Raw genomic sequence first — 13007 nt, forward strand, 5'->3', positions numbered from 1 at the left:
AATTGGGGTAGATTACTGGTAAACTTTGAACTTTTCCAGTAATCTACCCTCCCTTTGCAACCCTATCTGTGAGAGGGCCCGGCTGACAAGAAACAGACCAAAGGTTGAACACATACAACCTTACACCACGGCAAAAATATATACTTCTAGCTACATACAGTCCTTTCAAATGACTTTCTTCTATACAGAAAGTAATTGAATACACCAAATAAATTAGGTAAAAAATTGTTTTACAAATTGCTGTCTTATACCAACACTAAACATGCAGGATTAACTAGAAATGATACATTACATTCTGTTTTGGAGTTAGTGTCTGTTGAGTAATATTTAGACATGTTGTAACAAGAACTTCTCGCCAAGGGCCTGGGAACAAATAGCTTTGCTCACTGTATGGGAATCTGAAGGGAGGAATCAGGAGATAGTGGCTGACTGTTAGATGGCTTCCAGGCCTGAGTAGTAGAGTACCTTTGGGGATGGTGATCTGGCAACCCAGGTCGTAGTCCTGGAGCAGCCTGCTGAAGGCCACTTCCTGCAGGCGGACTCTCTCCAACTCTGAGAGGCTCTGGAGGAGCACCGGCTTCAGGCGCACGCTCAGCCCTGACATGCTGTTCCATGTGAAGTCATCCTGTTGTGAGGAGACAAGACACATGTCAGAGAGGGAACGAGAGAGAGAGACACGCACACGCACACCCCAGAGATATCTGTCACTGTGGAGGTTATTTTTTTAGTCATGCTCTTTGAAAAAAGTAAAGCACTCGTACACCAACAGACACTTCTGCCTCACCTGACAGCTGAATGCCTCCGGCACAACAATCATCTGACACTTCCCATTACTAAAGATGAGATCCTCCAAAGTGTCAACAAGACAGTTGGATTCAGGCTAGTATATGTCAAGTGAATGGAAGGGGGTGGTGGATGGAGGAGTGTCCAGACCTAGCTCTGTTTCTGTTGTACTACATTCTGTATACGTAACATACAAACTCTTCTTTCATTCTACTCTGGAAGCGTAAGTATAAACAAGAGCTTGTGTTCATACGAATAATCTACTCTCCCGGATGATGGCATCGTCGGCTAGATAAGCCACTGACCTATAATTAAGCAATAAGGCCCAAGGAGGTGTGGTATATGGCTAATATACCACGGCTAAGGGCTGTTCTTAAGCGCAATGCGGAGTGCCTGGACACAGCCCTCAGCCGTGGGAAAATTGGCCATAAATCACAAAACCCTGAGGTGCCTTATTGCTATTATAAACTAGTTACCAATGTAATTATAGCAGTGCAAATAAATGTTTTGTCATACCCATGGTATACGGTCTGATACTATGGCTGTCAGCCAATCAGCATTCAGGGCTCGAACCACCCAGTTCAGAATAAAGGTAAGCCTCGTGTAGAAACACGTCATCGGGTCTAATGGTTGTCGAGCGCCAACTGCGCATGTGCAGGCTGTCAAATCAGAGGCTTTGATATAAAGTTGTTGTTGACAAAAAAGGAAAACGTGCCAGTTTATCACTTTCACGAGGTTGGAGTAATAACATGTTCAACAATACTGAACAAAGATATAAAACGCAATATGCAAACTGTTGGTCCCATGTTTTATGAGTTTAAATAAAATGTCCCAGAAATGTTCTATATGTAACAAAAAGCTTATTTCTCTCCAATGTTAAGCACAAATTAGTTTATATCACTGTTAGTGAGCAATTCTCATTTGCCATGTTAATCCTTCCACCTGAAAGGTGTGGCATATCAAGAAACTCATTAAACAGCATGATCATTACAGAGGTGCACCTTGTGCTGGGAACAATAAAAGGCAACTCTAAAATGTGCAGTTTTGTCACACAACACAATGCCACAGATGTCTCAAGTTTTGAGGGAGCGTGCAATTGGCATGCTGACTGCAGGAATGTCCACCAGAGCTGTTTCCAGGGATTTGATTGTTCATTTCTCTACCATAAGCCGCTTGATTTAGAGAATTTGGCAGTATGTCCAACCGGCCTCACAACTGCAGACCACGTGTAACCAAGCAAGCCCAGGACCTCCACATTCGACTTCTTCACCTCGTCTGAGACCAGCCCCCCCGGACAGTTGAAGAAACTGTGGGTTTGCACAACCAAAGAATTTCTGCACAAACTGTCATAAACCGTCTCAGGAAAGCTCATCTGCGTGCACATCGTCCTCACCAGGGTCTTGATCTGAGAAGTGGGACAACATTCCACAGGCCACAGGCCACAATCAACAGCCTGATCAACTCAGTAAAATCATAGACATTGTTTCATGTTTCATTTATATTTTTGTTCAGTGTACTTAAGACATTGGCTCGAATCTATGTTGTGCTTTCAGATTTCGATGAAATTAACAACTAAGTAAGAATTTGTCACTTATCTCATTGACTTCTCAAACCCCAAACCCTGGCCTAGTCTGTTTTGTCTGTTTCACAATTGTTCCCAGAAGTCTTGCGATGTTGCTCCTCTGGGTATAGAAACTCTGTGCCCACACAGTCAGTTGAGTTCGGTGAGGAAGAGATGTGACAGATGAAGAGTGAAAACATCTTTGGATGTGATGTAGAGATAATTATGTGATGGAGAGAAATGTCTTCACGAAGATATAAAATCGAAATCATATCCTATTTTATTCGTCACATGCGCCAAATACAACTGGTGTATACTTTACCATGAAATGCTTGCTTACGAGCTCTTCCCAACGATGCAGAGTTGAAGAATAATAATAAAATGCAATAGTAACACAAGAGAAATAAAATAAAATACACAAGAATGGAGCGACAGTATACTGTATACAAGGAGTACTAGAACCTAATGCTCACATGTGAAATGAAAAACATTCATGTGAAAATCTAATTGACAGTTTTACATATGAAAATCCTTGTTACATGTAGTTTCACAAGTTGGAATTTTGCATCGCCATGTTGTTACATTTATTTTCTAATGTACTCAAATGTTTTCATGTTCTCACATGTTGCTTCTGCATGTTGAAATGTTATCACATTAACTCCACATGTGAAATTCATGTGGTTTTTCCATAAGGGCTACCTCAGCGAGCTCATTGCGAAGGTTCCTCCCTTCGTAAGGTGTTGGATCATTGAGTAATTTTCCCCAGTCCTAACCTATAACAGTCAGACAGGGGACTGATACTGTGTACTTTCTTCCCTCATCAACAAACAAAAGACTGGCTCTGTTGCAATTCTCTCCATGTTCTGTCCACTGGAGCCAAGATCTCTGCTGTAGCCAGATAATGTGTTTAATCTCCCTGCCCTGCATGCCAACCAATAAAGGCCAAACACACACACACACACGGCTGATGCCCTCCACAGCTGGGAGGCATTAACACCCAGTAATATATCACAGCACTCACACTTGCACAATGTGGGATTGATCACAGTGTAAATAGGACGGTAAATCTGACCAAACAATCCGATTAACCAACATTAGTTTCCTGTGTGGATAGACATGAAAAATACTGTGCAGATTGTCAACAGTTTTGCTGAAACTGGACGAGAGGTAGGAAAAGAAAGGCACATTTTTAACTATTCTATTATTTGTCCAAATCAAAGTCAAAAATAGGTCTACAAAGCTGCCTAATACTGCTTATAAGTTCCTACTAATTGATGTCCCTATTGAATTGATTGTGATAATGGTTGAGGTATGAGCAGGTGTCATTCCAGGGTAGGATACAGTGAGATTCTAAAGTAGAGCAGTGTAATCCTTTCCAAGATATATTTTTAAATGGCTGGTTGGTAACTTGGCAACCACATTGTTTGCTTTCACTCCTGCAGTTTTATGTATCTTTACAGTACTTGTCAAACTCATTCCACTGATGGCCGAGTATATGCAGGTTTTCGTTCCCCCTTGTTGATTAATTAAGAATAAGTAAGGAACTCCCCTCACCTGGTTGCATAGATCTTCGTTGAAAGGAAAAAAATAAAGGCACTCTGCTCTCCGTGGAAGGAGTTTGACATGGTGCAGCATCTCTCCACAAAATAAAATTACAAGGTATTTGTTTACAAACGACTCTAAGATGAAAAGGTAATTGGACTAGGTTTTAATGAGAAGTTATCACCATTACCTGATACCGTACAATAGGTTTAAAAAAGTGACATACACTGAGAAACCACACACCAAATTCCCCAGTGTTAAATCAACACTGACAGTTTTAAATTAACACTGAAAGTGTGGACCTGTATAGACACTGGAACAGTGTTAAATTAACACACTGCTTGGTGTAAAGCCTTATTTTCCAGGGCGCCTTGCCTTTCAAATGAATTGTAGAGTTACCACCCATGACTGTATGTTAGTGATTATTGATTATTTTCTATTATTGAATATTTAAAACATACAATCTACTTGCAGTGAAGCCACTCAACATTTACATCACATTAGTATTCTAACAGACTCCCATCCAGAGGGACCCACAGAAGCAACCAGGGTCAACGCCCTGCTCAGGGGCACGTCGACAGATCTCCCACAAGGTCAAAAACGGGGACCCGAAGCGGCGACACATCAGCCACCGGCCCAAGCTCCCAACCGCCAGGCTACTAGCCCTCCAAGATCCCCTCCACAGTTCCCCAAGAGCTGCACTTCAACTACCCGAGACCCCCCCACAATACCCCCCTCCCCCCAATAAAAATATTATAATTCCATTCCCCAACCCCAAGACCCCCGTCCTCCCCAATGCACCAACAACCATCAAAATGAACAAAAGAGGAAGAAGAGAGAACAACAAGACCTGAAGGACAACAGAAATAACAGAAAGGCCAACTGAATATGTTTGAGTGCATGTAAGGCACTATTTACATGTGTGTATGTGTGTGTGTCCGTGTATGTGCATTTGAATGAGAGTGTGTGTATATGCATGTGTACAAAGCCTATGCGACATCAGCCTCAGGCAAACAAGAATTAGCTGTAACAACACTGGTGTCATTCAAATGTACTTTTTTGTTATGCTTTATATTTACTTTATTTGTTTTTCTTTTATCTTTGACCATCATTCTATCCTCCGCCCAGCAACTCCACTCCCACTTGTCTCCAATTCCACATCCCAACCCTCAGCCCATCCCACCTATCTCTGCTGGCCACCCTCTTCGGATTTCTACACACCGTATATCTTTCAACTATGCCGTGATGTTTAACATAGATTCAAAATGGATCTAATCAAAAAGAATACACAGATTGCGAGTTGAAGATAAATACTTTTACTAAGAATATTAGTAAATTGACTGACCCGGTCTCTCCAGATCTCCCAACAATACTTTTTCTAGGGTAAAATTCAGATCAATGTTATGCATTTTCAGCCATTCCTGAACCCGAGACCAGAAATTGGCTACCTGAGGGCAACACCAAAAAAAAATGGTCTGTTGATTCTGTATCCTCACAACAAAACCTGCAGAGCTGCGATGATCGTATGCCCCAAATATTCAACATTTTGTTGGTGGCAAGAATAACTTTAGCGGAAAAGCACAAAGTCTTGAATCTTGTGTCATTTTATATATCAATTCATACACCCTGTGCCATGGAATCGGAACATCAAAAATCTCTTCCCAACTATTTTGCAATCTGTATGGCACAGCTGTCAACATCCTGGTCCTCAAATGAAACTGGTATACTTTCCTATTTATGTTATTTTTATTTCTCTGACAGTTTTGATCCTTTATATTGGGCAGACAGACCAGTTCCCTACCTCCTCCTGCTGCCACCCGCCTCGTCCATTTTGGGGAAAATGCTGTAGTCAATTGGTTGTAGTCTTGGATTGAGCAGTCCTTCCTTTACAATTCTGATAACTCCATGAAAGACATATGTCTACCATTTCAATTTACAAAATCATTTAAAAACAAAATACCCTTTTCAAACATATTTTTCATAAATACAGGTCTTATCAACACGCACATTTGAGGTCAGCCATACTGGTCAGCCATACTATTTGTTTAATAGTAATCTACTTGAGAACCATTTAGGGTTCAAGTAAAAATGTTGGATAAATTAAGCTTTTAGAGAGAGGTTTAGTGCTTTTATAATCATCTCAACTCACCCATTATATAGATAGGCACACTTTATCCTGTCTGGTTTAGCATCCCAGATAAATGTGTAAACTGAGATATGGCTAAGGTGTTAATCAGGGCAATTTTTCTATAAATAGACAGGTATTTACCTCTCCATGGTCTCCAGCACCTTGTCTATTTTCTATTGAAATTCATTGTGGAGAACTCATTGATATCTTACGTGATATGAATACCAAGTATGTCTACTTCGCAGTGTTATAGGTAAACTGCAGGGTAAATGTAAAAGTTGTATTTTTTAAAGATCCAATACGTAATGTTATACACTTAACATAATTAGGTTTTAGTCCAGAGTCCAGAAAAGCTATCTAGATCTTCAATGAGACATTGCAGGGATATAGCTTGCGGATTTAATCAAACTTGAGTCATCGGCATACATGGACACAGAAAATGCAGAAGGTTGGTTATCCCCTCTCTGCTGGATTCCAATATAAATTACACATCACTTGGCAAACCAGTATATTTTGACAGGTTCGGTGTATAACCCAACATGCTGGGTTGCTCAGATTACCCAAGCGTGCGTTCATTTAACCATCAGATGGGTTTCCATTCACTTTTATGATGGGTTGACCAAGCAGCTGGGTCTTCGTTAATGTAATCCATAGGTTATTTTCAAGAGGCATGGCTCATTATCAGGTTAAGTATGTACACTGCAATGTTACATTTGGCTTGAATATTGCACACAACATACACAAATATGAATATGATTATTTACATAATGCAACAAAGGGTTACTATCCCATTGGGGATATCATACTGGGATTTGCAGAGGTGTTTGCATAGGACTCATACACTTCTGTAAGCATAATTAAAGCTACAAAAGTGTCATTTGTCAAGCTTAATGTGACAACAATTCAGCAGAACAGAACCAAAAATGACTTCCTGAATGCCACGCCCCTACCAAGACAAGCCTCCAGTCTGATGAGTCATAACTCAATGACTGTATTTACACAGGCAGCCAATTCTGATATTTTAATTTGGGTCTTTTGACCATTCACCTGACCATTCACCTGACCATTCACCTCAGATCTTTTCATCAAATCTTCTTCTTCTTCCTCATGTGGTTTTGCAGCAGACTAGACGCTTCGTTGTGTATTGGTACCTTTCACAGTTTGGAAAGTGCATTCACATTTGTTCACACACAAAAGAAAAAGGAAATTGCACTGCCATCTAACCCTATATCCCCAGCACTCCCCACCACCCTTTCCCACTACTTTGGCCCCAACAGGTTCTACACCAAGCCATCGACCTGGGAGGGTGGAACCCCTTCTCTCAAAACCCCCTGTAGTTTTTCTGCACTAAAATCTCTGATATCCCCAAAACATATCTGCTGCTGCAACCAATTCAATCTTCTGGGATTTCCTTTCCATCTGTGCGGTACAATTAATGATCATAGTAATAAAAACGCCAAGAAGCCAACCTTACTAAAGCACAAAACATTTGGGTCACTCTGCACTGGCCTACTACTCACAGGGATCCTCCTCATCCTCTACTTTCTTCACTGCCTCAGCATGACACTTCCCCCACCCTAGACACAATCTGTCTCACTCGGATAGGACATTTCTGATCCCCAGCAACATGGCTACTCCCACAATTGAAACACACCACGTTTCCCCCTCGAAACTACACACCCTCCGGCACACCTCTCCCTCCTACATACTGCTGCAACTTGACCATAAACTTGGCACTTAGTGGGGTTGGAAAACCAACCCTCTCACGGTAGGAGTGAAACTGGATGAATGCAACAAGCATGTCTCTGTCACTAACAAATTCAGTCTTTGGTGATAACTCTACAATTCACTTGAAAGGCAAGGCACTCTAAGAAATATGAAAATAAACCTTTACACTAAGCATTGTTAATTCAACACTGTTCAGTGTCTATACGGGTCCACACTTTGTGTTAATTTAAAACTGGGGAATTTTCTGTGTATAAAACTGAGGGAACATGCAGATATGTGTACACATGTATCATACACTGTAATTGTGTAGAATACAAAGTCGTATCTTATTCAGAATAGTTTAAATGACAGCTTGCATCTGCTCAATCTGTTCAGACATTCCTACAGAGTGAGTACTGTACATGGGAGGGGAGGCATTCAAACTAACTTCTCCCCTATCAGATCTCTGTACATGCTAGGTTCCCACAGTCCTTCTCAAACACAGAGGAGCACGGTCCTCATATTGAAAACTATACAGACATGGTGGACTGGACTTTGACATAACCAAGCACTCATAAACCATCTCTTGTAGAAATGTTTAGTGTAAAAAAAAAGTATTTTAAATTAAATGTTTCCTATGACCATGTGTGTGTGTTGACTTGCTGCAAAAGAAAGCTACCCGGATATTATCGGTGAGTGCAGAGATATGAGGGCATGCGGTGGAGGAGATCTTCATGGGCTATACTCAGCCTTGTCTCATGTTAGTAAGTTGGTGGTCTATTGATATCCCTCTAGTGGTGTGGGGGCTGTGCTTGGCAAAGTGGGTGGGGTTATATCCTGCCCGGTTGGCCCTGTCCGGGGGTATCGTCGGACGGGGCCACAGTATCCCCTGGCCCACGCTTGTCTCAGCCTCCAGTATCTATGCTGCAATAGTCTATCTGCCGGGGGGCTGGTTTAATTCTCCTGTCTTATCTGGTGTCCTGTGTGAATTTAAGTATGCTGCCTCTAATTCTCTCTCTCCCTCTCTCCCTTCCCGGAGGACCTGAGCCCTAGGATCATGCCTCAGGACTACTTGGCCTGATGACTCCTGGCTATCCCCAGTCCACCTGGTCATTTCAACTGTTCTGCCTGCGGCTAGGGAATCCTGATTGTGTTCACCGGACGTGCTACCTGGTCCCGGACCTGCTGTTTCCGACTCTCTCTCTCTCTCTCTACCGCACCTGCTGTCTCAACCAAGCCAACTGTAATTTACTCCTGACATACTGACCTGTTGCACCCTCTACAACCAGTGTAATTATTATTTGACTCTGCTGGTCATCTATGAACATTTGAACATTTTTAAGAACAATCTGGCCTTAAATGACCATGTACTCTTATAATCTCTACCCGGCACAGCCTGAAGAGGACTGGCCTGGTTCCTCTCTAGGTTTCTTCCTAGGTTCCTGCCTTTCTATGAGAGTTTTTTTTGTGACATATGCTGATGTAAAAAATGGCTTTATAAATACATTTGATTAAATTGATTGATGCAGAATGATGATCAGTATATTCAGTAAACAGATAATATCATTTTCAGCAATGTAATATAACAAGTTACATGTCTAATATCATTTCAAGCATTATGATGTTAGGAAAACACACCACAGTGGGAAAAAAAAGCATTGTATGAAATGGATCATCCTGAAAAGTTTGGCTTGAAAAACATCATATGAAAATGTTAGTGTGCATTCATTCTTGCACACTAAAAGGAGCACCTGGTCTTTGAAAATATTGAACGTGTCATTAAATGTGGATGTTGCTGTCACACTAACTCAAGCTCAAAATCTCATCTTAAACATGGTATGTGAAAATATTAGGCAACTCTGTGTGGTGTTTTTAAAAAATCAAATTACAGGTGAGAGGTGCTACCCTGCTGCCAAAGCACTAATCAGAGGATGGCAGAACATTACCCAAGGTGACACATAGCCATACACCTCCACATGTGGGAGCAGGGAAACTTAGTCTTGTTACTAACCGCTTTGATAGTTAATCATTTCAATTCAATTAGAGGAAATAGTACTTTATTGTAAACTGTAATACTGTAGCCTATATGAAAGAATTCACAAAATGCACGTGTCTTTCAGTGGTTACCTCCCAATGTAGTTTTAAAAATTATTTTAAAAATTGTTAACGAGATGCTTACTCTTTTCACTTACAGTTTTGATCGTTCAACTCTAAAAGTCTAAAAGATCCCAGAAATGTTCCATATGCACAAAAACCTTATTTCTCACAAATTTTGTCCACAATTTAGTTTATACCCACGTTAGTGAGCATTTCTCTTTTGCCAAGATAATTCATCCACTTGACAGGTCTGGCTTATCAAGACGCCAAGAACCTTGTGCTGGGACAATAAAAGGCCACTAAAATGTGCAGGTTTGTCACACAACACAATGCCACAGATGTCTCAAGTTTTGAGGGAGCGTGCAATTGGCATGCTGACAGAAGGAATGTTCACCAGAGCTGTTGCCAGAGAAGTTCATGTTAATTTATCTACCATAAGCCGCTTCCAACATCATTTTAGAGATTTTGGCAGTACGTACAACCGTCCTGCAGACCACGTGTAACCACATCAGCCTAGGACCTTCACATCAGGTTTCTTCACTTGCAGGAACGTCTGAGACCAGCCACCTGATGAAACTGTGGGTTTCCACACCCAAATAATTTCTGCACAAACTTTCAGAAACCATCTCAGGAAAGCTCATTTGTGCGATCGTAGCCCTCATCAGGGTCTTGACCTGACTGCAGTTCGGTGTCGTAATTAAATTCACTGGGCAAATGCTCAACTTTGATGACCACTGGTATTGCTGGAGGAGTGTGCCCTTCACGGATAGATGGCAGACAGCATGTATGGCATCGTGTGGCAAGTCGTTTCCTGATGTCAACATTGTGAACAGAGTACCCCATGGTGGTGGTGGGGCTATGGTATGGGCAGGCATATGAACATATATGGACAATGAACACAACTGCATTTTATCAATGGCAATTTGAATATGCAGAGATACCATGACGTAATCCTGAGGCCCATTGTCATGCGATTCATCCACCGCCATCACCTCATGTTTCAGAATGATGATGCACGTATCTGCACGTATCATGTCGCAAGTATCTGTACACAATTCCTGGAAGCTGAAAATGTCCCAGTTCTTCCATGGCCTGCAGTCACCAGACATTTCACCCATTTAGCATGTTTGGGATGCTCTGGATCGAACCGGTACGATAACATGTTTCGGTTCCCGCCAATATCCAGCAACTTCGCACACCCATTGAAGAGTAGTGGGACAACATTCCACAGCCTACAATCAACAGCCTGATGAACTCTATGCGAAGGAGATGTGTCACGCTGCATGAGGCAAATGGTGGTCACACCAGATACTGACAGTTTTTTTGATCTAGGCCCCTACTTTTCTTTTACGGTATCTGTGACTAACAGATGCATATCTGTATTCCCAGTCATGTGAAATCCATAGATTAACTCAGTAGTCTTGTTATATGTTGCGTTTACATTTTTGTTTGAGTATAGATTGGGGCACATGTGCGTCAATAGACTTTATAACATAAAATAGTATGAATTTGCATTCAATAAATATAACTTTATTACATACTGTAATACTGTAGCCTACATAAGAGCGTTTACACAAGGCACATGTCATTCAGTGGTTCCTTACCAATGTGCAGATTTTTTTTTAAAGAGAAAACATAAGATATCATTCAGTGGAATACAATGAGCAAGGTAAAAAACAAAATAGTGAGATTGAGCACCCAGAATACATCCATCAACCATATTTGAACTAGATCCGATAGGTGATGAATATTCCTCTCTGATCAGGACGTCTTCAAAGGAGCATTTTACGAGTTGTGTTCTCCACAAAAACTTCAAACTGGGACTAGACTAATTTTAGGAACAAATACCTAAAACAAACGCTGGTGCACATTTTCCAAAACCTCTACAAGCACAGCATTACCTAAAAAAGTGGAAAAGAGCCAGTCATCTCTCCGATCTGAACCATTCAGGATTCTGCATGCTGATCAATATTCATGACTGCATGCCGAGGTGAGTTTGGGGTTGTTGATTATTCATTGACTTTCTCTATGTCTGGGAAGCTCACAACCTGCACACACAGCAACCATTTATTGTATCTAGAATGAGGGGAAAGACACCCATAATTGGTTATTCCTAGTTTGGAAATAGATTACAAATGACCAATAGTAATGGCAGTTTCAGTTGCACCTATCTTAACTACATTGATATTTATTTTGGGGGAAAAAAAATACCTTAGGATGTTCTGTAGACATTGTCAACAAAAACAATGACTACTATTATTGCACTTCACAACAAATGTTTTTTGAATAATGATGTGAAACACAAGGTCGCGTACATGTCTTGTTTTCAGAAGTTGATTCAGAAGTTGATTCTAGGACATTTTATCATACTTCATACGGTACTTCCTGCTTTTAAGCACAATATCATATAATATTTACAGTACATATTACCTAAACATCCAAGATGGCGTAGCAGTCAGACGTCTTGTCGTGTCGTGTCCCTTGTATATACCGTTTTTTTTTTCTTCGCATATCTTTTAAAACATTTTGCTAAACCTCAACATCTAATTACTCTCCTGCAACCCGCCTCACCCAATGTAGCGTGAATCAGCTTTTTTTTCTAAAGTACTTATATTTACTTCGGATCCGGAATCCCTCAACTGAAGCTAGCCAGCTAACTACCAGCTATCAGGCAGCAAACCATTGCAAGCGGTCATCAGCTAACCTTTAGCTCGGGAAAGCTCTCGCCAGTTCGAACAACGCGACTCTAACCAGAGCATAACGGACCTATTATTTTTATCCCCGGATTCCCACCGCAAACGGAACATTCTCATCTGGATCTTCACAACTAGCTAACTAGCTAACCGCAACCTCGGATGATTACTCCTGGCTAGCGTTTCCATCCACTTAGCCTGAAGCTAGCCCGGCCAGAGCTCCGGTGCTACCACCAAAGCATACTCCTGTGCTACAATATCCGGACCCACGACAGGTCTATCGATGTCACCGCATGAAGAGGCATAAACAGACTTAACCCCATCGCGACGTCCCCCAAAGGCTAACTTTCTAGCCCTTGCTATCTGCTTGCTTGCTAATTCGGCCTGCTAACTGCTAGCTTGTTTAGCCCCAGTCTGCTAACTGCTAGCTTGATTAGCCCCGGCCTACTAACTGTTAGCTTGTTAGCACAGGCCTGCTAACTGTCTGAATCAGCCA

At 41.5% G+C, this 13007-nt stretch overlaps 1 protein-coding gene across 1 annotated transcript in view; it reads right to left on the reverse strand.

Annotated features, from left to right (window-relative positions):
* The window catches only part of LOC109871100 (rho GTPase-activating protein 6), a 63984-nt gene that overhangs the window by 20491 nt on the left and 30486 nt on the right, over window positions 1-13007 (reverse strand). The window contains exon 2 of the mRNA XM_031806282.1: window positions 466-625. Coding sequence (XP_031662142.1) covers window positions 466-625 — 160 coding nt within the window. The remainder of the gene's footprint in view (window positions 1-465; window positions 626-13007) is intronic.

Source organism: Oncorhynchus kisutch, linkage group LG26 (assembly GCF_002021735.2).
Source record: "Oncorhynchus kisutch isolate 150728-3 linkage group LG26, Okis_V2, whole genome shotgun sequence".
NCBI classification, from domain to species: Eukaryota; Metazoa; Chordata; class Actinopteri; order Salmoniformes; family Salmonidae; genus Oncorhynchus; species Oncorhynchus kisutch.